A 25,083-nucleotide genomic window follows, 5' to 3' on the forward strand; every position below is an offset into this window, starting at 1 on the left:
GATTAGGTAGCTGATTGGGTTTTTGAACACATATTTCGACAGTAAAACTGCAATGTATAGGTACTATTCAATACTTATTCATCTTATGTACTTACATAATAGTAATAAACAGTTTTCTTTGACTAACATAAAGTGTACTTACATACTATCTCAGTCATACCTCATTTTGAGCCGTAATGGGGTATGACCGTTTTTACATCGTTTATAAACTTCATCTCTTCTCAACATTGTTATTTCTCCGTCCCGTTGTACCTCATTAAAACAACTTTCAAATCGTGAAACATTATTGTATCTGTGTGGAGTGTACCTAGCCTAAGACGTGAAAACTGGAAGTTGCTTTAACGATATCGTCATGTCTTCCCAAAACAAGGAGACAACGTGTTATAAAATCATATAGCAAATAACATACTTAGAGCATTTAACAACTAACACGTAATAATATTGCTAGACATTAATATGAGGGGGTACAACTATTTGTAACAATATCTTTAACTATTGCAAATTTTAACTGATGGGAACTGAAAAGTCGGGAGCTCCGAGAGACGTTTCGAAACGTTGGCGGTTCCAGCGTTTGGTTCATTTGTCGTTTGTGATTGTACTCTTTTGAACTGTTGATATGTCGCGAACGCTGCAACCGGCAAGTTTTCGCGCTGTTGGGATCGACATTAGCCGACTGTCAAACACATATTCATTGTAATGTTGGTACCGCTGTACAAACGTTGAATTTAGAATATATTTATGTGAACAACAAACAGAACGCTTCCAAACGCGATGTTCATCTCGTTATAACATTTAAACTACAAAAGTCTAACACGTTCGACTGGTTAGTTACTGTCCCGTGTTGCCAACCGACGCGAATTCCCCCAGATCCTAGATCGCTCTAGACCGGATTATTGTATCACTAACTCTCTATCACAACATTTAGAATTTATTAGAGTGTCTCCTTCCATAATAAAGCTCTGTACCAAACGCGCAGCTCTATTATGAAACCGCTACTGTTAATGTAAAAAGCTCGAAACGAAACGTTGTTTTTTTGACAGATGACGGAAAATAATACGTCTAGAAAACGGTATCACTAAACACATTGAGCGATTTTCTTCTCACTATAAGGTAACGATTGCTAAGTAAATCTTAGCTCACAATCTTGAATGAGTCACACGAAAATACTAGACAGCGAACGGAACACACCAAATTTTCCCAAAGAAAAACACTAGAGCGGGTTCACGGGGGGCGCGCGCGCGTCCCACAGTACGCGCGCGCGCACCCGGTGAAGTCAACAACACTGGTCGACCTGCCAACTACACAACGAGAAAAACGAAAATCCCTGACTAAAGATTCGTGTTGAATTGACTTAAAAAATCCGCCGCGGGGGCGGAACAGTTTTTATCACTTGTTTCCGTACACATATTGTCTTAACAATGATCAATTTAAAAAATAAACACAGCGGGACCTTACACAGTAGTTGTTGTTGTTGTGTAAAATCCCCCAACACACCTACCTACCTGTGGATCTTCCCGGTGACGCGAGGGCTAAATGCGTTCGTCTTTTGTATCTGTCAAAAAGAAAAATATCTCACTCCCAAAATTCCACCAGGACCATCTTTTATTATTATTATTAATATTATTATTTTTATCTCGTTACAACATAAAGTCGACATTTTGGGAGAAAAAGACATTTTTCTTTCAATTTTTATGTTATAACGAGATCGAACTACTTGACTAGGACTAAGCTATGACGTCAGCTGGGGTGAAGCGTGCAGCCGAATCAGACACGAATTTAGGGGCGGTCGACCCTCGTTAATAATCTGAATTTATCATTTTAACCCTGTGTACCCTGTAAACAGCCTTAATCTCACGTTTCGGGTTTCTTGCACGGTCGGGGTGGTCGGAGCCCTCGGGTGTGTTTTTAAAATGAATCGAAATGATGAAGCGGGGGTGGGTCATGCAGGAGATAATTGACTCGGTTATAAGGGGCGAGTGTGCGTATATTTTTTTTTGTTTTTTATATTTAGCCTAAGAGATTGTCCGCTAGAGGTCCTAAGTCAGGGATCGAAAGAAATTCAAAAAAATTACTTAGTTCTTGCTACTTGCTAGTTTAGATTTTGATTTTTATTTCTTAAATTTTAACAGCCAAAATTAGTATTTTCTCTTTATATGTACTAGTCTCAGACTTTTGGTTTCACATCCCTTCTTCATTTTAAAATAGACATTTAGTTTAGTGTCCAGGTTTAATTGTCCGATTTATTAAAACTATAAAAACAAGTTAGAAGTCAAGCATGATGCAAAATTTTCGATCAAAATTTTAGATTTGAAATTCAAAATTCGAAAATTTTTTTCAAACATTTCGACATCTCCGATTAATCAAGGACGACACGAAGCCGTTAAGAGATTCTTATTTCTAGAACAACCAAGAGAAGAATTCGTAAAATTTTCATTAAGTAAAACTGGATGAAAAAGTTACGAAAAAGTGCTAGCACTAGAACTTTCTAATTGAAGAAATTTTGTTTATTCCAAAAGACTTTCATTTCAACTTCTCGTTTTCCACATACTCATGTGATCTTGAACTACCTGTCAAAATTTGACGTTTCAAATCTAAAATTTTGCTCCTTTTCCAAATCTCGAAAAATCTCCACGAAAGTTAGGTTTTGAAAAAGCTTCACACCTGCACACTTGACCAAAAAGAAAATTGGTAGAAGAACCGTCGCTCAATCTGCAACAGTTGAACTCTCAAAACAGTGAAATCTCTCCGAATGCAAACACCTAACAGAAACGAACTACTAGACTAGTTTAAGAGTTTTCGGGGCTTGACCCTTATCGATAAACACCTAAAAATTACGAGGGGTTAGGCACATTATTCAAACGATAGTTTTTGTGCATCGATCAAACGAAACATATTCTGGGGGCTTCCCCTACAGGTAGCTCTCACTAAATTCGATATCTGATTGGCTGCATCTGGACGAACGGGTGTAAATCGAGAAACCAGCCCCGAACGCTGAGTCCGAAGTGCCGGCGTCTGTAATGAAGTCCGCCACTATAAGCGTGTCCTTACCTTGGGTCAGCGGCGTCAGGGCCCCCTTGCCGGCCTCCTTCTCTGCCAGCTTCTCTTTCAGCAGCTTTATCTTCTCCTCCTTCTGCAAACGACTAGATTGAGACAAGCTTCACCCAATTTAGTCGCACCGTACCTGAGTGATGAGTCGTTGCAAATCTTCGTTCTCGTTCAACAACTTCTGGTACCTCTCTTCGTCCTCTTTGGAGACGCCCGCGTCCGGATTGTACTTGCTTTCAGCCTTGTCCCTCGGGTGCCTTATCACTTCGATCACCTGCAACGCCAGCTCGTCAAACCTGATATAGAGCACGCACGGCCGCGATCACCTTAGGCACGAAAATCAACGCCATGCTGAGAAAACAGCAGAACACTATGGCGAGCGCCACGAACGCGTAACTGGCGTCCTGCTGACTGGCTATGACCATGGTAACCGGCGCAGTTATCAGACACAGTATCACCACGTTGTAGATGCTCATCCCGACGTATCTGGAGTCGTTGATCTGCTTCACTTTGACCGACCTCGTCTCGTAGGCGAGGAAGAGACCGAAGATCTGCAAATTTCTCCTAGAATCTAGAGATCTGTCGGTTGTTGGACGACCTACCAGAACCAGTCCTTTGTAGGCGTAGATCACTGCCAACCATACGTTGTTGTTGCGACTCTCGCAGTGTTCCAGCTCCGGTCTGATCTTGGAGTCGTCGCTCGATGACTCCGGTTCGCGCAGCGGGAACTGCTCGATGCGCCTCTGCAGAGGGTCAAACAACTGCCATACCAGCATCACTATGAAGTCCGCCACGAGCAAACCGGACACCATTGAGTAGAGCTTCCACGGTTCCACCTTTTTCTAAAGGCCAAGAGTCAGAACAGTCGAATCTGGGCTCGAGGCAGCTTACCATTCTGACCTTGGGATCGCTCTTAGCTTTGGTGGTGAGCCTGTGCACCCTCCACACTTTGCTGAACATGGCGCCGAACGACAGCGTGAACCCCGTGGATAAGAGCCAAGCTCTCGCTTGACAGATGGCGGGGTAGGCAGCCGGGGACACGAATCTACCGTCCAAGCCGAGGAGGAAGACCGCCGTCAGACACACAGCAATCCCGAACAGCATTATCGTGTTGCACACCGGATGCGAAGACTGGATCACCCTGGAACAAAGCGATCAGATCCGGCAGGCGACAGATCGGAACGGTCACCTTCTGTGGCTGTTCCACACGTTGAAAACGACCAGACCGATGGCTATGATGATGCCTACGCTGGATATGACACACATGCAGATGAAGAGCGGCAAGGACACGGTACGTAATACTTTTCTTATGATTGTTCTGTCTTGAGGCACTTTTACACCTGAAAAGACGATTCTTGTGAGAGGGGGCCGCAGGCGTGGCATCAAGGCAGGTTCTGGTCCCGAATCCAGTGCGTTTTCTTATGGAGGTTCGCTTTGCAATTCAAGGTTATTCAGCCGATTGCGTGTCTGGTTGCCTTCTCGCCTACTAACAATGTTACCAACATTTCGGTTGACACTTTTACTGATCGATTTCAAACCGATCGTCGCTTCACAAACTGTGAATAGTACTTCAGGGTTGTTTGTCGCCAACCACGGCGTAACAAACATTTTTTATAATAAAGTTACTGAGTAGGTAGACAACCAGACATACAATCAACGGTACGATCTTGAATTACCAAACGAACCTCCATAAAAAATACACGGGTTTTCGGGCCAGAGTCTATAGACGCGGGTTTTCGGTCACCCATCCAACTGTTGACCGCTCCCAGCTTTGCTTAACAACTTCATTCATCGAGTAATAATTAGCTATTTTTTTTTTGTCGGAATAAGATCCGAAAACGCGATTCGCGTGGAGAAAATGTAAAATTCAGATCTCTTTTGATACGATTTGAGAACTTGGCAGAAAATATGGCGTATGTGTCTACCGAGACGGCTTTCATCCATATCTGATGTACAGCCGCCCGCAAAAGAATCGAGCCGACCCTCTGCAAGGAAATAATCACCAATCCATATTTCGACAAAGGGACCTGACCACTGTCGTAAACTCATAAATCTAATCTGCAACATTTTCAGGCATTTCGATATACGAGGACAGTACCATTAGTTTTTGTCCTTTATTTAAACGGTGTTGACTGACAAATGAAAAACTGTAGAGTTTTTATTGTGCATTTCAACGTTTAATGACGAATATAATTCGGTTGCATTTTTTTAAAATTGTTATACAATGACGTTTATTGGTTAAAAAATCGTATGATTACGAATAACAAATAAACAAAAATTAATACGCTAAAAAGATTTTCACTTATAATCTCCCAAGTGAGTAGATTTATTATCGAAAAAAAAATCCAGTTATTAATCTACTCACAAGGGTTGATTCGATAAAAAAAATCGCACGACACAAAGAAAAATTTAAACAAAAACCATATAATTTTCCTTATATCAAAATCCCAAATTTTCTATAGTCGTCTTTGGAATGTGTTCTGTCAACCGCATAAATAATAAATTATAAAATGTGTCATTCAGGTTTTGGAGAAATACAGTGTTTAAAAATTATCGGGTGTTCATTTAAATTTCCGATCAAAGTTGGCGTGAAGAATTTATTGTGAACGCACGTGGTATAAAAACACAAATAACGGTAAGATTTAAACAACTGATTTGTGATCCGTAATCCGTAGTGCGTTCACAATCGACTCTTCTACGACAAATTTGACAGGAAATTTAAATGAAGATAGATGAAATTCAAACAAAAAATACAAAACGAAGCAAGGCCAATGTGTGGTGCCAGTTTCAACTTTCAACAGTTCTTAAAAGAGCGCAACGTCAAGTTGGATAGTTCCTTGATTCTACTATGCTGTTGAAGGGGTGGACTGGAAACATGAAACGCAAAAATGGGGACAATTATGAAGAAGCTGTTATAAAACTAATGTGGAAATCCACACCGAAACTGTTAAAAGAAAAATTATCAAAAAATTAGCGCTTATTAATTTTGCTTGGGTATGTAACATGCAAAATATCAGAAAATTTTTGAGTTGCTAGGCAGTTATTAAAAGTTCTAATTCATTCATTGGCTGATTTTGAGTGCCGTGCGATTTTCTATTGAAATTTTAAAATAAAGAAACTTTAGTTAGATTGCAAACTATGACATTAAACTTGAGTTTTTTTTTAAAGTAATAGAGAAATTTGCTATAAATAAACCTATGTACAAAAAAGTAAAAATTAAATTAGATTACCACCAAAATAAACAGTAATACATAGTAGATATTAATAGCAAACTAAACATTCTTCCTGGTGAAATCTAATACAAATATCCATTTTACCCAAGACTGTAAAATCTTGCCTGGCTGAACCGGGGATTCCCGTTAGGGACAAATAATGGTTGTCTTGTTAAAATTACCTGTATTCTGTATTCTAAAAATCTCGATTTTCAAAAATTTAATTTTTTGTTCGACACTGTCAGAATTTGAGAAATTTCTCCTGTGCGAGCGGATTTTGATAAATGTCACAACTTGTCAAAACGAAATGTCAAGCTAATTTTAAAGATTTTAAGCGATTTTGAGCCTTTAAGGGGCTCGTCGAACAAAAAAACGTATTAAACTACTATTTTACATTATACCGGGTGCCCCAAAATTCACGGAACAACTTAGCAGTACGTTGTTAAGTAGTCATTAAAATACATATCAGGTGGAAATGTTTAAAAAAAATCAATCTTCTTTTTCCAAGAAGAAATGGACCTATTCGTTACAGTAAATGTGGCAATATTTTTTAATATGTAGTATGTAGTTTATTTAACGAGTTCGTGTGTAAATTGGGCTTTTTTGGCATGGTGGGCCCACAGTTGAAAAGTTGTTACATTTATCAAAATCCGTTCACACAGGAGAAAATAATTCTCAAACAAACAAAAAATTCTATGTATCCCAATAGTCTGCAAATACATATTTCATTTATGTTGTATCCATGGCTATGAGAGAGAAAAATCAAAGCCATGTTTCCATACGTTATTTGAGGTAAAACGAACAAAAAATTACTACTTGAAAATGCTGGAAATAATAAAGAAAATAATTGTAAACCTGATTACAGTCGTTCAGAATTATTGCCACTTGCTAGTAAAACACAAATATGTAGTCGGAATCTTTTTTAATATTTAAAATAAACGATGGGATGTAACATACAGAATAGAAACCGAGAGGACTAATTCATTTCTATTTATTTTATTCGAATAACTTAACAACTACACCTTTCAGCTGAAGAACAAGAAAACAAACAATATCAAAAACAAAACAGCAATAAAACAAACAAAAAAGAATCATCAGTTCATCACACAATTAAATCCATGTGATTTCAATTGAATAAATGATTTGTTATCCAACTGCATTTATATTTATTTCATTCATACATAACCAAATTTAGCAATAGCAAAGCATTGCCCGGTGCTAGTAATTTATAAAAAATACCTAGAGACCAGGCCCGCGCTAAAAGGCAAATGGATGATTTTCGGTAAGGAAAATTTTTCTGCCTGGGAATTCCATTATAAAACAACTTGTCACAGGTAGTTCGGGGAAGGGTTTAGTTACCTACATATTTACAAATTGTTTCTTGTAGTAATTTTAGCTCAGTTCAGTGTGGTTTGCTTTGTTGAATAAAATTATGTTTTAAAATCCGCTTTTGGTGCTTTTATTTTCGCTAATAAGAACACAAGTAGTGTAAGATACAAATAAGTTTCATTAAAAATTAAATGGCACAATTGTTCACTATTTCTGTTGCGTTTCTTTAATATTGATCTTAATCAACTTTGGATCGTTACACATGAATTATCATTACATGGGATAAAATACTCGTAGTTAAAAAATAAATAAGACTTAGATAAAAGCAGACATTCACTATTTTGTAATCGGTATACCAAAATTTACAACTGTGTCATAAAACCCTCGATGGTATGAAAGCAAGACTCACCGTTTACGGCACCTAACAGCTAGAACTTGTTCAAACAGTAAAAGAAACATAAGCCCTGATTAATTTATTATACCTGACGATTATTTCACGATTATTGAGATTCTTATTTACGGCTGAAAATTTTATTTAAAATATGTTTGGCCATTTTAACCTCCCCGCCCCAGTGTTGTTTTAGTTTTGTTTAATAAAGATACTTTACCTCTGCAAATTTACCCAGAATTTTCTTACCTATTGTAACGATCTATTTTATTACGTTCATTATTACAATCATTTTGATTTTAGTTACATATTTATTTTTTCTATTAAGCACACCGGTTATTTCGATTGTGTATCATTTTATTGAAGATTCAACTCATCATATTAAAATCAAAAATTTCGTTAACGTCTATCCATCACTGTAACTCTTTCTCTAAAATAAATTGGTGATTATTTTTGAAAGCAAACTCTTTATAGTAACTAATAAATACGTTTCACATTTTTTAAAATCATGCAAATTGTGTCAATTTGTTGTAAAAATGCATAAATCGGGATTGGGAATGGCATCACCTTTGCAAATCAATGCGATGTTCAAGTCAATTGTTATCCACACCCATTCGACGCTGCTGACCACAAAAATACGTACTTACTCAGGAATTAATTGTTGGTGTTTGTAAGGATGACAGTATCTCAGCAACATAGGTACCTGAATCGTTTATGACAAATCTCAAATCTGACAAACTACCTAAATCAAATTAATGACATTTATCTAATCCCGTGGGATAAATGACACTTATCCCACTCATTTGAGTGGAATAAGGAACTTCATTACCGGTACGCATTGCATTACTCCACTCAGTGGGATAAGTGAGCTTCATTACCCCACTCAGTGGGATAAGTAAGTCATTATTCCACTGAGTGGTGTAATGAAACTGGCGGAAATAAATTAGATTTACCTTTTTTTTTTAATTCGGGGCGGTCTTAGATAAAATTTTGTACATAACACGTGGGCTAAAGCATATTACAGGAAACTCGTGTGATTACAGATGAACTCGGGCTAACGCCCTCGTCATCTGCAATCTTCACACTCGAATCCTGTAATATTGCTTTTATCCCACTAATTGTGTAAATAACTATTATTGAAAACGCTGTACACTGTGCGTTAATTCACCAGCTTATTTAGGTACAAAAGCTGATTTTGTTGACTGAGATGAATGAGTAAGTAATAAATAAAGTGGTGTTCCTCAACGTGTAAATAAATGTAGAGGTAGTGTGTGCAAAATTGTGGAAGAATTGTGTAATACGAGTCTCGTTTTAGTTGTGGTTAAATAGCCAAAATAATGTATTGAGTAAATTTATTCACAATTTACATATTCGTACTTTCAATTCTAACCGAGAATATCTACGAATACTAAACTAATGAAAGGTAAACTAGACTTAAAAAATTATTTTATAATAAATGTTCTGTGTGCCTTCCGTTGGTACCAATTTTCATAAACAGAATTCAGCATTTCTGGCTTTTTACGAATCTGGTTCGCGGCGTCTGTTACGCGTTTCTGGAGTTGGCCTTCTGTATTTATTTCAACTTCGTATACCAAATCTTTCGTGTGGCCCCAAAAATTAAAATCCAGAGGGGTTAAATGGAGGATCGGGGACGCCATCGTATTGGAATCAGTCAGAACCAACCTCACATAAATGCAGATGTAGCTCCACAAAAATACAACGGGACGGAAGGACTTCTTCAGGAAAACGCTCGCCGTATGGTCGCCTTGCCGATCTTGAATTACCACGTATTTCGCCATAAAGTAAATGCAAATCGGCGTATTCTTGTTTTGTGAATTTCATAACTTTTTGAAGGATTCGCAAATTTAAAATTAAACTTGAGAAATGTCATAGGTGTTACAGGTACCGTTGCTAAAAAAATTGCAGCCAAGCAACCAAAATTACCTTTTTAAAACCGATTAACTCATTAGCGTACAGCAAATTTTGACCAAATTTTCAATTATTTTTATCTCGAAAACGAAAAGACTTTTATTAGAAACATTTTTTGTGTACGAGTTCTATTCATCGTCACCTATGACTGGATTTCTTCTGGCAGGTTATATCGGGACCACCCTGTATCTAGGTATTACTACTTACTGATAATTATTTTATTTTATTAGCTCTATAATTCAATTTTTTTGGAGACATGGTTTCTATTATCCGTTACAAAACTAAAAAAAACCACCAACACTGGATTCTACCTAGAAAATACAACCGACAACGTTGTATGCTTACCTATAGTTGATTTTTGACATAAGGGAAATGGAAATGTTTGGTTACGGTGATGTCAATGATACCTTATGAAAACTATAAATAAAAATTCGATTTGTTGTAATCTTGTGTTATTTAAAAGATTTCATTATTTTTACGGCACTCACTTTTTGACATAATAAAGAGATCGATCAAAAGGTCTAGCTGGCATCCTAGTAATATAAAAGTTATCATTTGGACATTTAGGCCCGGTTTATTTACCTTCAAGTAAATTTATCTGGCCAGTAGTTGCTATGATTTAGAATCTGCTATTGGTAGATCCACGGTAATTATCAAATAAAGTTACTTGAAGGTGAATAAACTGGGCCTTAGTGTAATTTTAATTTTACCAACTTAATTCAACAGGTGGTAGTTTTTAAATTTTAGCAGGGCTAATACACATATTTTTATAGTTTTACTAAACGTCGGCCGTTACAAATCACATTTATTGCAATCGAATTATATTAATAATTTTTAAATATAGAGACAGACAAACTCTAGGGATATCTAAGAAAAGAAACATTTTTAATTCAGAAGCGTCTAAGTAATGACCAAAAATTAATGAAACAACCCTCGTATACCAAACTGTCCGAAATAGTTGCAGGCTAGATTTACGAATTTATGAGAGGTGATTATTCCCTTGCAGCCGGGTAGGCTCGATTCTTTTGCGGGCGGCTGTACGTCTGAGTCCATTTCTGCGCTCCCCGATTCAGTGGGGTAGAAAAATCCGAAAATTGATTTTATTAGTGTGGCGGTGAAGTCGTCGGTTGGAACAGATCGAGTGAATTCCCCATTGTCTCCGAAAGGTCAGACATTGTAGGTTGTGCAATTCCGGCGCTGACGTTCTATCGTGCAAATTTCCATCCCTCAATTTACGTCGCCCGAAAAGTTTACAGTTGGAGATGAACGCGCGACCCCATCCGTTCTTGACCAGAACTTCGACTCACCTCATCAGGTGAAGTAATTAAACGAAAAAAATGGCCGCTTTGATGTCGAAACATCAAAGGCAACACAAATCTCTTGGAGCGCGTGCCTTTTACCAACCCTTTCACGTGGGCAAGTAAAGGTGCATCAACTTTCTGAAATGTTCCATTCAACGTGACGTTACCACTGGTTGTATCTTCGTCAAAGCCGAGACGACTTAATGGAAGCAATTACGGTAAATACTTCTTCTACACACAGGCGGAAAAAATAAATAATAAAAGAGAGGGCAGGAGAGTAGGGTTTACGTGCCAACATCGAAACTTTATTTACCGTCGGAACTGTCTTGTAACAATGAATAATTGCCGAGGGAGTAGGTGTTATGACGTTAGTGAACTTTTAATTAATTTAAATTGAATTATTTTCACCCGACAGACACCGGTTCTCCATTTGTGCGGACTCGAAAAACAAGACAACTGTTTAGTCTGGTTGGGAGGGGCACGGCAGCGAGGCCGCATTCATATCAATCACACGTAACGAAGTGTCACCCGTCCAAACATCGATCGCTACCAACGTGACTGCACTCCTCAGATCGAACGATAATAATAACAACAACTTCGTTATTAGTATTATCAGATTATTTCTGTATTAGTTTTATTGTAAAGAACACGTCAACAATCGACTAGTCTCAGTTGAAAAAATGTTTCACTTTCTTAGCTTCGCTCCGAAATATTTATCTCCACTTATTGGACGTCTAATTGCCGGAGTCGTTTTCTTGTTTGCGCAAGCAATATTAAAGTTAGTTGAAAAATTGCCTTAATGACCGGGAGGTGATCAATCAGGCGTATCTTTCATTACTTCCATGTCGTTTTTCCTCCAATACTCCATCGGTCTGATCAAAGCCGTAAAGGATTCTTTTATGTCTTTAATAAGCTCAATATCTACCTGTCCCGTTTTTGTGTTTAATCTGTCCGACCAATAAAAGCTCCCGAGCTCTTGGAGCACTTAATTAATGAGTCCGCAGCGAGGCTATAATATCAGAAAATATGTAAAAACTTGGAGAAAATCGTCGAGATCTCCTTGCCAAGATAACGTTATCTCTCGCAACATATTCCTGATGTATGCTCTCGGATGTGACATCCATGTTAATGGGTATTAAGATAAGTTGCCGGATGCCGTTTTGTGCGGTTCTGCAAGTTTAAACGCGCTACGCGGCCCGACTTTTAATTTGCTGGCGCATTTCTCGAAACAACTCCGGTGCCAGACGCTGAAACGCCAACGTCTTCAGGTGAGATTAAGAACGAAAACAACTACGGTCCCAAAGTGGAACCTTGAGGGACTCCAGCGCTAGCGGGAACGAAAATTTTCGGTACAATTCGCGTTGTCATCGGCGGGGTGGTACAGTCGAAGATAATAACCACCTCCGTCGTAAATCAGCCTTTAATAAAATATTAACGGCATAACGGGGGCAATAAAACACGACACGACGAACGTACGCCCATTGTGAACATGCTAGCGAAACTTTATCTTGAATGATGGCCGTAGATATAAAGCTGTCAGTGAAGTAGTGGCGAAGTGAAGTAAATCTTTACCGAACCCTTTCCCTTTATGTTGCTGCATTCAACGAAAACAAACGCTTTATGTGCTCTGTCACGCAATTGTACAACAAACGGTTAACGTCTTATTCGGAACAAATCGGTCTTCTCCTTAACACCGAGATTAATGGAAAGAAGTGCCGAAAGGAATGAGACGACGCTTTCATATTTTACTGCCGCCATTATTATTTCCTTCGTCTGGTCCTATTTTTCAAAGAAACAAGGAAACGCAATAATAATAGTGATGGATTTGCATAATTTTTCATTGTAGAAGAGAAAAGAAAAAAATATAATAATAATAATAATAATATAAATTGCTTCCCAGAGAGAGAATAAATGATAATAATAATAATCAAAATATTAATAGATTTTTTCTAATTTTTTTTTGTTGGTTCTCTAACTTCATTTTCTGTCTGGAATTCGTTGCGAAGAAAACTGTTTGCACCGACTAGCACCGAATCAGGGCCTAGTTTCGACTTTTAACCGGATTATTGGGTAGATCACCGGAGTGGATTAGCCGGCTGCGTTAAAATTGGAAATTCGAAATTATGTTAATTGGTCCCGAACGCGATTAAGTTCGGTGCTTCCGTAACAAAGTTGGCAATTGAATAACCCTCGTGCCCGCCGCGGCACCATCGCTAATCCACAACTATGAAGTTTAGCGTAAATTTCAATCGGGAATAAATAAACCCCGTTCGGAGTTTATTAAATGAACGAGTGGGTGGTAGTGGGGGTCAACTCACCATGCCAAACTTCCCTATCGAACCAGGAGAGATTATCCGCTTGTGTGTCGTAATAGCCCAGGACGACGTAGCTACCGTTTATGACCTGCTCTATCTGGGTGAGGGCGATGCGATCTCCTTGCGAACTGAAGGCTACGTAACCCTGAAAACAATGGCAGGGTTAGTGTCGAAATCTGCAAAATCCTGGTGACAAAAATGTCGGCGTTGTGGAAGAGAGGTCACGGCGTCTAGGCCGGCTTGAAGTGTCTCACTGCGGGTATAACATATCAAGTTATGAGGCACAATGAACATGCGAACGGAGCGCGGTTTTTCTCGGCGGTCACCCGTCCAAGTACTAACTGGAGTGCCCGTCGCTTGACTTGTGATTTCACACTGGACTATTATGTATTTCTTTGCAATATCGTCAATTCAAACACTTTCTTTATTTTTTGCTTCTTACACTACATTTTGTGCGATTAACGACTGCACAAATCACATCGAACAGTTTGCCCAATCGGCGACGCGTAAAACGAGATTCTACAAATTTAATTTTATTAACAATTTGTTTCGTCATGTGCGCCATAAACCCGTTTGCTCTTTCAGTCCCTTTCCAGTCACTCCACTTGAATCATAAATGTATCGGATTTCACAATGATGCCGCATCCAAACAAATTCAATCGGTTTTTTTTTGGTGATTTATTTATTTGTCTGGTACGCAGGCCACGTTCTGCATTCGTTCAATATGGTCGGTGAATTCGATGGTTTTTTGAAGGGGCTGCTTTTATTTAATCTGGAACTATCGTACGCACTTTTCCAGGGGTGCAATCTGACCGGGGGCGGTAATAGTGTGTGACGAGCACCGTTAAATTTAGTCGACCGTGCTTACCTGCGAGAGGGCCCTTAAGTAAGGGCGAAATGTAAGGGTTACGGGATTGTTTAATTAAACGGAGTGGAGTGACGAATTTGTCGGACAATACTCTTTTTGCATTGCTTCCGGTCTAGAAGTGATTGCTAAGCTACAGATGTAGAGTTAGCGACAAGCAAACATGTCAACCCTGTTTCGAAGAATTAGCCAATCAGTGAACTATCAGGTGTTAACTGGATCGAATGTAATTATCGTTAGCGTAATTGACCGAAGGGCAATTTTGTTGTTTTCTCAGTGAAGGTCGACATTTTTCTACAATTATTGATGGGGTAAAATTTGCAATTTTGATCAATACTGAGAGTGGAATATTCCGATGTAACAAAAACAAATTCGGATAAACGCAAATTGATGTATGGTGTATAATAAATTGCTAAAGCAAATTAACACTTGAAATTTGAATTTAAATTTATAATTATAAATTCGACAATTATTTTGTGCAAATTAGAATAACAATAATTATATTTCATGAATTTTGTCGTGAAAGCTCAGGCCACAAAATAATTAGTTGTTTGTTAGTTAAAACGTGGTAAAAACTTTGATATTTAATAGAGATATGAAATAGTTTTGAGAAATAGTGAAATACGATTGACAAAAGAGGAAAACCAAAAGAAAAACAGTGTAAAAGATTCAGCATCAGTGGGACAATCTGAATTTATAGTTTGCAATAATGATGGAGGTGCCGGGATATCTCCACTATAGTTTGAGTTACTTCAAATCTGTAATGTGTGTTTGATACTTTTCTTTATGGAGAGGCAAATGCAAGAGATTATCTCCAACAGTGGCCTGGAAATTCCATTTACATAGCTTGCAAATATGGTGGATGCGCCAGTATAATTCTTCAATGAAAATGGCGATATCTCCGTTACGGTTCGAGTTGGATCAAATTTGAAAACTGTACGTTATAGATCTCTTTATGACAAATCGAATGCAGGAAATTGTATAACCCCATCCCTAACAAAGAAATGGAAGAACTGCATTTATTCAGCGCGCAAAAGTTGTGGAGGTGCTAGGCATATATTTTAATGTAAACAGAGACATCTTCGTATCGATTTAAGCTAGATCAAATTTGTGAACTGTGTTTGATGCTTTTCTTTGCGGCGAGACAAATGTAAAAAACCATAGGATATTATCTCCAACAATGGCGGAGAAAACTGTATTTATATAGTTTGCTAAAATGGCGGACGCGCCCCATTTTTCAAAAATAATAGCGATTTCTCTCAAGTTAAGTGTGACGAATTGAATGCAGAAAAGCTAGATTTTTGAGAAACTTAGATTTATACAGTTTGTAAAAATGGTGGAGGTGCTAGAATTATTTTAAAATACAAAAGGGATATCTTAGTAACGCCCGTGGGGCGTAGATCCTCTAACGGGCGCCTCCCCAGGTGGTCGATTCGGGAAGGCCCACCAGATATGATGGGTACCGGGGAAATGAAAGCAGCTTATGAAGCGCTGGGAGCAGAAGAACATAAAAGAAATAATGGAAGATGTCACTGGTGGAACAACGAAGAGGAAGAAATGATAAAAGGAAAGAAAAAACTTAATAATTTTTGGTGACGACACGAGAACAAGAAGCTAGAAATAGATATAAGGAAAATGCTAGAGAGGACAAGAAAAAAGTGATAAAAATAAAGGACATTGCTTGGGAAGAAAGAAGGGAGGGGGTGGAGTGGAACAGTATGCAAGAGAAACAAAATTGCGAAAAGCTATGGAGCATAATTAAATATGTAAGAAAAGAATGTAAATCAATAAATATATCTAAATATGATAGATATACAGAAATATGACCAATATTATTCGAATATGCCACGAGAGGACATATGAAAATACAGAGAGATACAGAAACAGAGATAGATAAGAGAGAAGATGAAGTAATGGAAAAAATAATCACAAAATAAATTAGAGAAGCAGTAAGAGAGATGAAAAATAAGAAGGCTCTAGGCCCTGGAGGTATTTCAGTAGAGTTCATAAAGCACGCATCGGAGTATATGGAATTAAAAGGGAAAAACCAGATACCAACAGAATTGAAAATTGGATTTTTAACACGAATTTATAAAGAAGATTTAAAAATTGCCAACAAACTATAGAGGCATAACAGTATTGGCAACAACTGGAAAGCTGTATGGACGTATAATCAAAAAAAAGAATCGAATAACAAATATCTATAATAGAAAACGTATTTACTATAAAATACTTCATAGAAAGAGGGAAGCAAACAACATAGAAACGCATTTGCTATTCATTGATTTTGAAAGAGCCTACGATGCTAAATCACTTCAAAGATTATTTAAAATGTTAGAAAGAAATAGCAAAAAAATATTCCATAGATGGGTACCATTAGAGAAATGCATAAAGATCAACGTAATGTTACAAAACTAAGAAAACATATATCACAGCCATTTGAAGTAAATAGAGGGCTTAGGCAGGAATGCTTCTCGTCTCCAACGCTATTCAAAAATTTTTAGAAGAAATTCTCAAGAGCTGGAACAAGAAATGCCAGCAAATGGGTATAAAAATTGATGAAGAAAATCTACATTCACTATACATGCTCAGGAAGTCAGTAAGTACCTTTGAAGAAAATGGACTAAAAGTGAACTATACAAAACAAAATATCTAACTGTGGCAGGAGGAGATGCCAACGAGCTCAGTGTATAGTTTTCCCATTTATAATTTGGTTTTATGGCAGTGCAATTGTAATTATTAGGGGCTGTGGTTGTGGTTTTGGCAATAGTGAACATATTGTAACGTGGTCAGATTGTTGCCGATTGTCGGGGTATTTAACTCCCTGACAACAGGGCTGGTAGTAAAACCAAATTAGAAATGGGAGCACTATACACGGTCATGTGATAAGAGTGTGCCATGAATATAATACCTAGGGACAAAAATGTCTAGAGAGGGCAAAACCAACAGAGAATTAAATGGAAGAATACTACAATTAAAACAAGCCACCCAAAAATTAAATGCTCTTCTATGGTCAAAAGAATTCAGAAATATGACTAAAGTTCGACATCGTGATGAGTATATTACTCTACGGAGCAGAGACGCGGATCAAACGCGACAGAGAAACACAAGACGTAGTCGAAATGGACTACAAGACGGGGATGCAGGGTATCCAGAATATAACATACAAGAAATGCAGAAATTGTATCGCTTTGAGAGAACATCAGAGAAAATGGAAAAAAAGACTAATATGGAACGCACACGTTTGGAGGATGAAAGAATAAAGATGACCAGTAAGAATATTGCAATGGAGATCACAAGGAAGAAAAAAAAAAGAGAACGACTAGAACAGACGTGGATACAACAGATGCAATAAAATGTGAATCGGATAAGGGAAGAAGAGAAGGACTGTCGAGACATAAAATAATGGCGTCTAGAATGTTTTGTGCCTGTCTCAGTGTCGAATGGAATGCAAGAATCGCATGAGTCTCTTACGGACATTAGTAGAGAAAATTTGCAAAAAAGGTGGATGCTCCAGGAGATTATTTGACCCAATGACAGTGACCGTGAAATAATACTTTTTATAAAATCAACGCAAAACATTGTATTTTTAGAATAAAGTTTTTTCACTCTGCGGCCGAGTTGTAGTTTTTACTTAGTTTTGTCCGACTCCACAAGGTAGGTGTTTACGTGTTTACCTTTTGCGATTTAAGCTAAAATTTTATGACAATGGCGAATTTATTTTCGATTAGTGAGTACACAGATATTGTGTTGGCGTATGGTGAAGCGTCGGGAGTGCTCCTCGAGTCTAGAGAATTTCCGTGTTACTTCTTCTTGTGGGGATACAGGAAGGACTTGATATGTTCGATCCCAGTTGATACAATTGAAGTTTTAAGAGAATCGGTGGAAAATGCTGCCATAACAATTCGCAAGAACAGTGGTATGCTGGAGAGAGTGGAAAAATAATTTCGTCGGCGCCTTCATTATTATTTTGACAATAACAACGGTCACTTTGAACACTTCTTGTAATGGTTAGTGATTACTCTAATTACATATTTCATGAGAATTTTTACGGATTAATACACTAATTTAAGGAGACATTTTGTCATTATTTGGGTATGGGCAATTCATTAGGGTTAGTTTAAAATATGTATTATTAAAATTGTTTTTATTTAATATCTCAATTAATATAATTTAATATCTCTTCCACCCTTATCATTATAGGTCACAGCAACGGACGCAGCAGTTAGCCGCTGTGCTTAAGTTAGCAAAAACAAGTGAAAGTTTTCTTGCATTTATTTTCACTTCAATACTCCAAATATGGAAATTTAAAAAAAATCGGGCCTCCCCCCACAAAGATACATTGGTCTGAAGGTGCACTCTTTAAACTGCGTTTTCTTCAAATATAGGCTGAAAAGTTCAGTGTTTATTGTTATTATGGTGTAGATGATTGTGGAAAATAAAAACGTAAAACAATTTTTTGAAGAATAGCTTTACTTTAGAGTAAAAATTTTTAAAATTTTTCTAATTTTTCTTAAAAATGAAACGGCAACGTAGCTAGAATAGTATTTTGTCACTGTGGATATGAAGGCTGCTATGTATTGAACAAAATTAAAGTGCTTATATATTCTTTAGGAAGAGCGAATTTTTTTTCGAGCTCCACTGGGTCCTTCCCTACCACGCTCTGAATTCGGAATTCGCGAATTTTGAGACACCCTGTATAGGTTTGGCAAAAATAGTTATTTTTATATTAAGTGTGTGAAGTGAATGTTTTTTGTGAATGAAAAGGTCTTTTACGTCGAGGCGCAGGTCGAGGCAGTAAAAGTCTTTGGGTGCACAAAAAACATATTCACGCACGAAATATAAACAATATTTTTTCTAGAATTGCTTTCAAAACTTAACTTAAATTTTTTTTTAAGGAAATCTGAAGTATCAACGCAGTGACCATGTTGCTAGGTAACTAATAGAAAACAGTGTGTGAAGTGAAAAACAAACGCTTAGGTTATTAGTTTCTACATATAATTTGTATGTAAGAAAATGATTCACTTTTTTTTTAACAGCAGTCGAGTAAATTGCATTTATATAGTATGCAGAAATGGTTGAGGCGCCAAAATAGTTTTTTCATAAAAATGACGATATTTATCTTAGGGCTTGAGTTACGTTAAATTAGAAAACTGCCTTTTCTAGACTTTTTTTTATGACGGATCTAACGCAAGCAATAGCATAACCATATCTGCAATATTAATTCGAGCATATAGCGTGCAGAAATGGCGGAGGCGCCAGGATTATCCTTCAATGAAACCAGTGATATCTTCCAACTGGCTTGAGCTAGATCAAATATGTAAACTGTCATTTATAGATTTAATAGTAGAAATTTCACTGCAAAAAAATGCATAATTCTATCCCTACTTTGGTTGAAGTTTAATTAATGCATTGCATAAATTGTAGTGTTTTTTTGCTTTTGGTGGATGTCCGCATCACATGTGCACTAATTATCATTTCACCCCATATCAGAAAAAATTAGTTAGATTTAAAAATGCAAAATAATTTATTTTCGCGCCGAAAACGTATGGAGATACATTAGTTCACGTTTTGATTTAATATTGTACACCGTTGTGCCAGAAAGTAAAATTCGAGTCGAATATTTTGGAGGGAAGCTGAAATTCGAAGCGATTTATCATGTTTAAGCACTCCCCTTAGAAGCTCTTTTTATGCGACAATATTAAGATTTGTCGAATTTTACATTCGAAGAATCTTATTACTGAATCGAGATCGTCTGAAATATAAGAGCCCATCTTAACAGCTCACTTTGTGAATACTTTAGCTTTATTGGCGGAAAGCGAGGCTGCATTATTGCATCAAAGACCTCTCACGCCGTTAAAAATTCACGTTTTTCTCGTCCTCGTTAGCCGTAAATAACAAATTCCGAAATTTCATCGCGACAAATAGTTGAAATTCTGAACTTACGGATATTCCCAAGAATTGAGTGGAGTTGATGGCTGAATAAATATCGTCAGCGATCTCCTTATTATTATAATTAAATTCCTTCAGGCTCTTCCCGTACTTGTGCAGGCGGTCCATGGTTTTATTAAAAGCTGGAAAGAAAGCGCCCTTATCGTCGGCGAAGTTTCGATGAAAAGGTGTTACCTAAAGCGACGGACCAGACAGCGTCGTAGGCCAGGGGGGCTTCCTGATATCCCTCAGGATAACGTTGGTTATCGATTTTGTAGCCCTCTCTCCGCAGGACTTGATTCAGCCGCAGCCGGAAGTCCTCGGCGGTCATCCCCGAGATGGTCCTTTCGTTCAGGTTCTGGTTCCACATGAGCGCCTCCGTGGTCAGGTGGCCCTCGGCCGCCTCCCTCATCTGGCTGGCGGTACAGTTGATCTGCTCCTCCTTCAGGTTCATCTCGAACCAATTGTCCTCGTACCACCCTGGAACAGGAAGCGCCGCTTTATTTATCGACGGACGCGGCGGAGACAATCGGATCGGGGGCGGTTATCGGATGCATTATTCAGCCGGAAGTCGAGTGTGGAAAAAAGAAAAACGGGAAGAGGATCGGTCGACAGGGTCTGGTGGGCGCCACGCATCATAAAAATACGTTTCGCCTTGGAGGAATTGCTATCTAGGCTAGCTAAATTTTTAACTTGTTCCGTCATTCTAACAGAAAATTAAATTTATCATAACTAAAACAATGACGACAATTTATTTGTGATTCGCACAATTCTTGGTGCCTTAATAGTTGTTTAATAAACTAATTTGTTAATGAAGGCGATTAATAATCGAAACTGTTTAAAGCACGAACGAGTGTAGCGAGTGAGTGCCTTTAATAGTTGAGATTATTAATCGCCCATTAACAAACGAGTTGATTACAAAATTTTTTCGTTGACCGCAAACTTTTTTTTTGTGACAAAACTTCAAATTAAAGCCAAATGAAAACCAATTTCATCTTTTTTGATAAAGATGAGACCTTATAAAATACCTTCATCCTTTTTTTGTCCTCAGGATAGACCATTTTTATATTTTTCAACACTTTCAATTCACTTTTCCACAAAGACTGTCAAAAGACGTCAACTCCATTCACATTTAATTTCACGTAAAAATCACTGTTGCTAAGAAAACCTAGTTACCTTTGAAAAATATGACATGCGAATTATAACCAAAAAGGACGGCTTTTGAAAAAGTGAATTCGTAATTGTGCAATTATGGAGCTATAAAATATAGAAAATCCTGCTGCACTACCGGCTGCAGTGTTGGTAAGTGCAAACAATGAATGTTCGAGGTTGTTTATACATCAAAATATCATCAAAACGTCAAAATCGCAAAAATCGTTGATTAATGAAAAATAGTGTATTAATGAGGTCCATTAATACACTATATTTTAGACAAAATAATTCATTAATATTGAAATTAACAAGCGGTCAACGGAAAAGGAAATTAATCATAAACATCATAAACAGATTTAAAAAATAAAACGTAATTAAAGGAGTCCCGCAAGGGTCCATTTGAGATCCTCTGCTAAAAGAATTTCTCCTAAATTATGTTCTATAGATAGTTTTCATCAATTAAACAAATTAGATTATCAGCGCATTACAATTCTGAAATATTTAGGTATTTGCTTCCAAAATGTTTTTAATTTTTTGGATTGACGTTTCATTCTATTCAAGTATTCAAGTAGATCTTGCATTCAAAGAATTTTATTTTTTCTTACAAAATGTGAAAATATTTGTTTTTATGTTCAGGCGGTCGAAAATCGCGCCTTTGTATACCTCTATAGAGGTGGTTAAAGTGTCATTTGTTTTCTGGGCGGAGAAGAAATACTTCAAGTCTTAGGAGTAGAAGTGTCTATAGGCGGCTCGAGAGAGTGAAATGTAAGGTCATTTGAAGCCTTTGTCATGATTTATTCACCAATTAATTATAACTGTCAATTACACGAAATATTTATTAATTAAATTATCCCTATTATAATAAAGCCTGTAAAAAAGCCAAATAACGATATTATTATCCAATATTGAACCAATGCCACTGTACTATTTAAAGAATCGCCCGTTGTGGGCGTATCCATGCTGTCAGTGTGATGTCGAAATAAAAAATGGCGCGAGCAAGATGGCCCTTCAGTGTTAAAAAGTAAACAGTTGTAAGTTGCAAAGTTGCCAAAAAATACTTATGATTCGAGTTAGGTCAAATCTGAAAACATTGTTTTCTGGAATTGTTTGTGAGATATACATGGTGTGTCTGAAATACGTGTGTCAATTTATGAGAGATTTCTCTATAACATTTTGCGAAATTCGCAAAAGGTTTCCAAGAATTTTTGCCCCCTGATTTTTACAAAACTGGCTCTTTTGTGTGATTAACTGGACCCTATTATTTTGTAATCATGTATTGTTTTCTATAACAATGTAAGTTGTTTGACCAGGCTTCGTTTTTATCACAACAGAAAATTTTCGCCCTTACCTTAGTACAGTTTCTATGCATTTTGATCTAAATTTTAAATAAATTTGTAACGCTTTTTCGTAAAAAATTCAACTAGAAAAACGTTTCATTTAACAAGTTCTACTACGTGTTAAAATTAACACACGCATTTTAGATACACCTGTATAATGCAAAAAAAGTTTTTCTTTATACCATACTGTTATTAGGATTTATCAGTACTTGCTTGATTGATATGATACTCATAACAGACTAGGCCGTTATTCAAAATTATCAGACCGAGGCCGTTATTTTTGCTACCGTTGCTACGGTTACGGCACAGATGACAACTAAATTTAATTTTTGAAGTAAAGAGAAATGTCAGTCTTACAAATAAATCATCGTTAAATGTTAAGTATTATTGATATAAAGAAAACTATAAAACAATACGGCCGATATGGATATAACAGACTCGGTTGATTATAAAATCTCAGCTCTGCCTCGATTTTACAATATCTCAACCTCGTCTGTTACATAACCCATATCGGCCTAATACCGTTATATACTATTACTCCATTTAAAACACTGAAATTTTCGCTAAATTGCTAAAGGATACCAAATTATGAATATAGATTGCTACATCTCCCTTACGCTTACGATTCGAGTTAGATCAAATCTGAAAACTGTATTTTATAGAATTCTTTGTGACGAATTGAACGAAAGAAATAAGTCGCATGAGATTATCTTTTACAATGTGCGAGAAAATCGCATTTATACAGGCTGCAAAAATAGTGGATACTCTAGATTTATTTAAAAACGACAAAGCGACATTTCCTTTGCGGTTTGAACCAGATTAAATCTGAAAACTTTGCTTTGTGCCTTTGTCTGTGGCGAATCGATTGCAACAATCTCTCAAACATTAGTGGAGAAAACTGCATATACGAATACTTTGCAAAATACGGCGTCAGGAATTTATATTCAATAAAAACAGCAACAAAGCCGTTATGGTTTGAGCTAGATGAAACCTGTAAACTGCATTTTATGGACTTAATATTGACAAATCGAGTGCAGAAAACTGCATCAGTTTATGTTAAACTTTGTTCTACATATACAAGGTCTTTCAGAAGTCGCGCCCCAGAGAAAATGAGGAAACACGAGATCGCATGCGGATGTGTAATTCTGAAGTTAAAAAAATCTAGCTTAAAAGATATTCGGGAAAAGACAACTGTAAAATATCTGGGTGACTGGAGTTTTTAAAAGATGTCAGTGTCAAATTAAATTTGTAATAAAAAAAGGCAAAGCTAAAGATTGCAATCATGTATTCAGCCGCTGATAATTTAGAGATGATAATAATTTTTTCGTGCCTCCGGCCGGAATTCGGTAGTTTATAGATCTCGAAATCGTCCAGAAACACATGCATTGCCGGCCTAGTCCGTCAAAACGTAGGGGTCTTGAGTTGTCATCGGTTTCGATTGGTATGTGTTATCAGAATTCTGTCAAGTGTCAATGTTAATTCTGTGCATGGCCCGTTAAAAATATTTTTCTATTTACAATAACGTACAAAGAAGCAATATTTAACTAAAATTAATTAATTAAAATTATGTTTTAAGTGTTTTGATTGTTTTGAGCCACTTCTTGAATATGGGCTGGTGTATCCATTACACCAAATGTTTCAGGAAAATGTCAAAAAAAAAAAAATTAAATTTAATAAATGTCAGAAACAAGAGCGATGTTGATTTTACATTTTAAATGTTTAAGTGTTGCCAACACAAATCCCTAATACCAATTATTAAAATAAGTGCTTTATTAACTTTTATTTCACAATAATCCGCAGAAGTCGTCACAAAAAATGTTGTGTATCACACGTCCAGAAACTATTTTTTGTGCTGCCGTAGTTGCAATTGGCATTTTAAGTGGACGATTAGCGTGCGGCAATGGAAATGAGAAAACTCTAGTGCTGCAATGGACAAACAAGAAATCTAAGACAAGAAAAGATAAACTAATTGTGGCAAATCAAGTATTACTGAAAGACAATTGTGTCTCTAATGTTATAACACAAAATGTGCTTCGTAAATATTTAAAAAATGATAAAATGTGTTAATTTTAGGTTTGGGGGGTTTATTTATAAAAAATTCGGTTGGTGACCTTGCAAGCTATAAAGTTGCGTTTGAATTTGAAATTCGAGCACTGACAGATTGACATTTGACATATTTAGTGCTAAATTGATTACCAACATAATTTTGTTTAAGTAATATTTATTATGTTAATGATTCAAAAATATGTTTTATTACAAAAGGCAGCACAAAAAATATT

General features: G+C 36.9%; 1 protein-coding gene across 3 annotated transcripts in view; it reads right to left on the reverse strand.

Annotated features, from left to right (window-relative positions):
* GABA-B-R1 (gamma-aminobutyric acid type B receptor subunit 1) overlaps window positions 1–25,083 on the reverse strand; it is a 178,191-nt gene continuing 153,108 nt past the window's right edge. The window contains exons 5-14 of one of the 3 annotated variants that reach the window (XM_069056201.1): window positions 20,511–20,795; window positions 20,331–20,458; window positions 13,523–13,664; window positions 4,235–4,385; window positions 3,937–4,186; window positions 3,648–3,887; window positions 3,372–3,596; window positions 3,182–3,319; window positions 3,049–3,130; window positions 1–1,552 (exon numbers count right to left, since the gene is read on the reverse strand). In XM_069056201.1, the coding sequence (XP_068912302.1) occupies window positions 1,530–1,552; window positions 3,049–3,130; window positions 3,182–3,319; window positions 3,372–3,596; window positions 3,648–3,887; window positions 3,937–4,186; window positions 4,235–4,385; window positions 13,523–13,664; window positions 20,331–20,458; window positions 20,511–20,795 (1,664 nt within the window). In that variant the 3' untranslated portion in view covers window positions 1–1,529. Of the gene's footprint in view, window positions 1,553–1,581; window positions 3,131–3,181; window positions 3,320–3,371; window positions 3,597–3,647; window positions 3,888–3,936; window positions 4,187–4,234; window positions 4,386–13,522; window positions 13,665–20,330; window positions 20,459–20,510; window positions 20,796–25,083 lie in introns of those variants that run through there. The other 2 variants (XM_069056200.1, XM_069056199.1) reach the window with 2 other exon arrangements.

The sequence above is a fragment of the Tenebrio molitor genome, chromosome 8, assembly GCF_963966145.1.
Source record: "Tenebrio molitor chromosome 8, icTenMoli1.1, whole genome shotgun sequence".
Classification (NCBI taxonomy): Eukaryota; Metazoa; Arthropoda; class Insecta; order Coleoptera; family Tenebrionidae; genus Tenebrio; species Tenebrio molitor.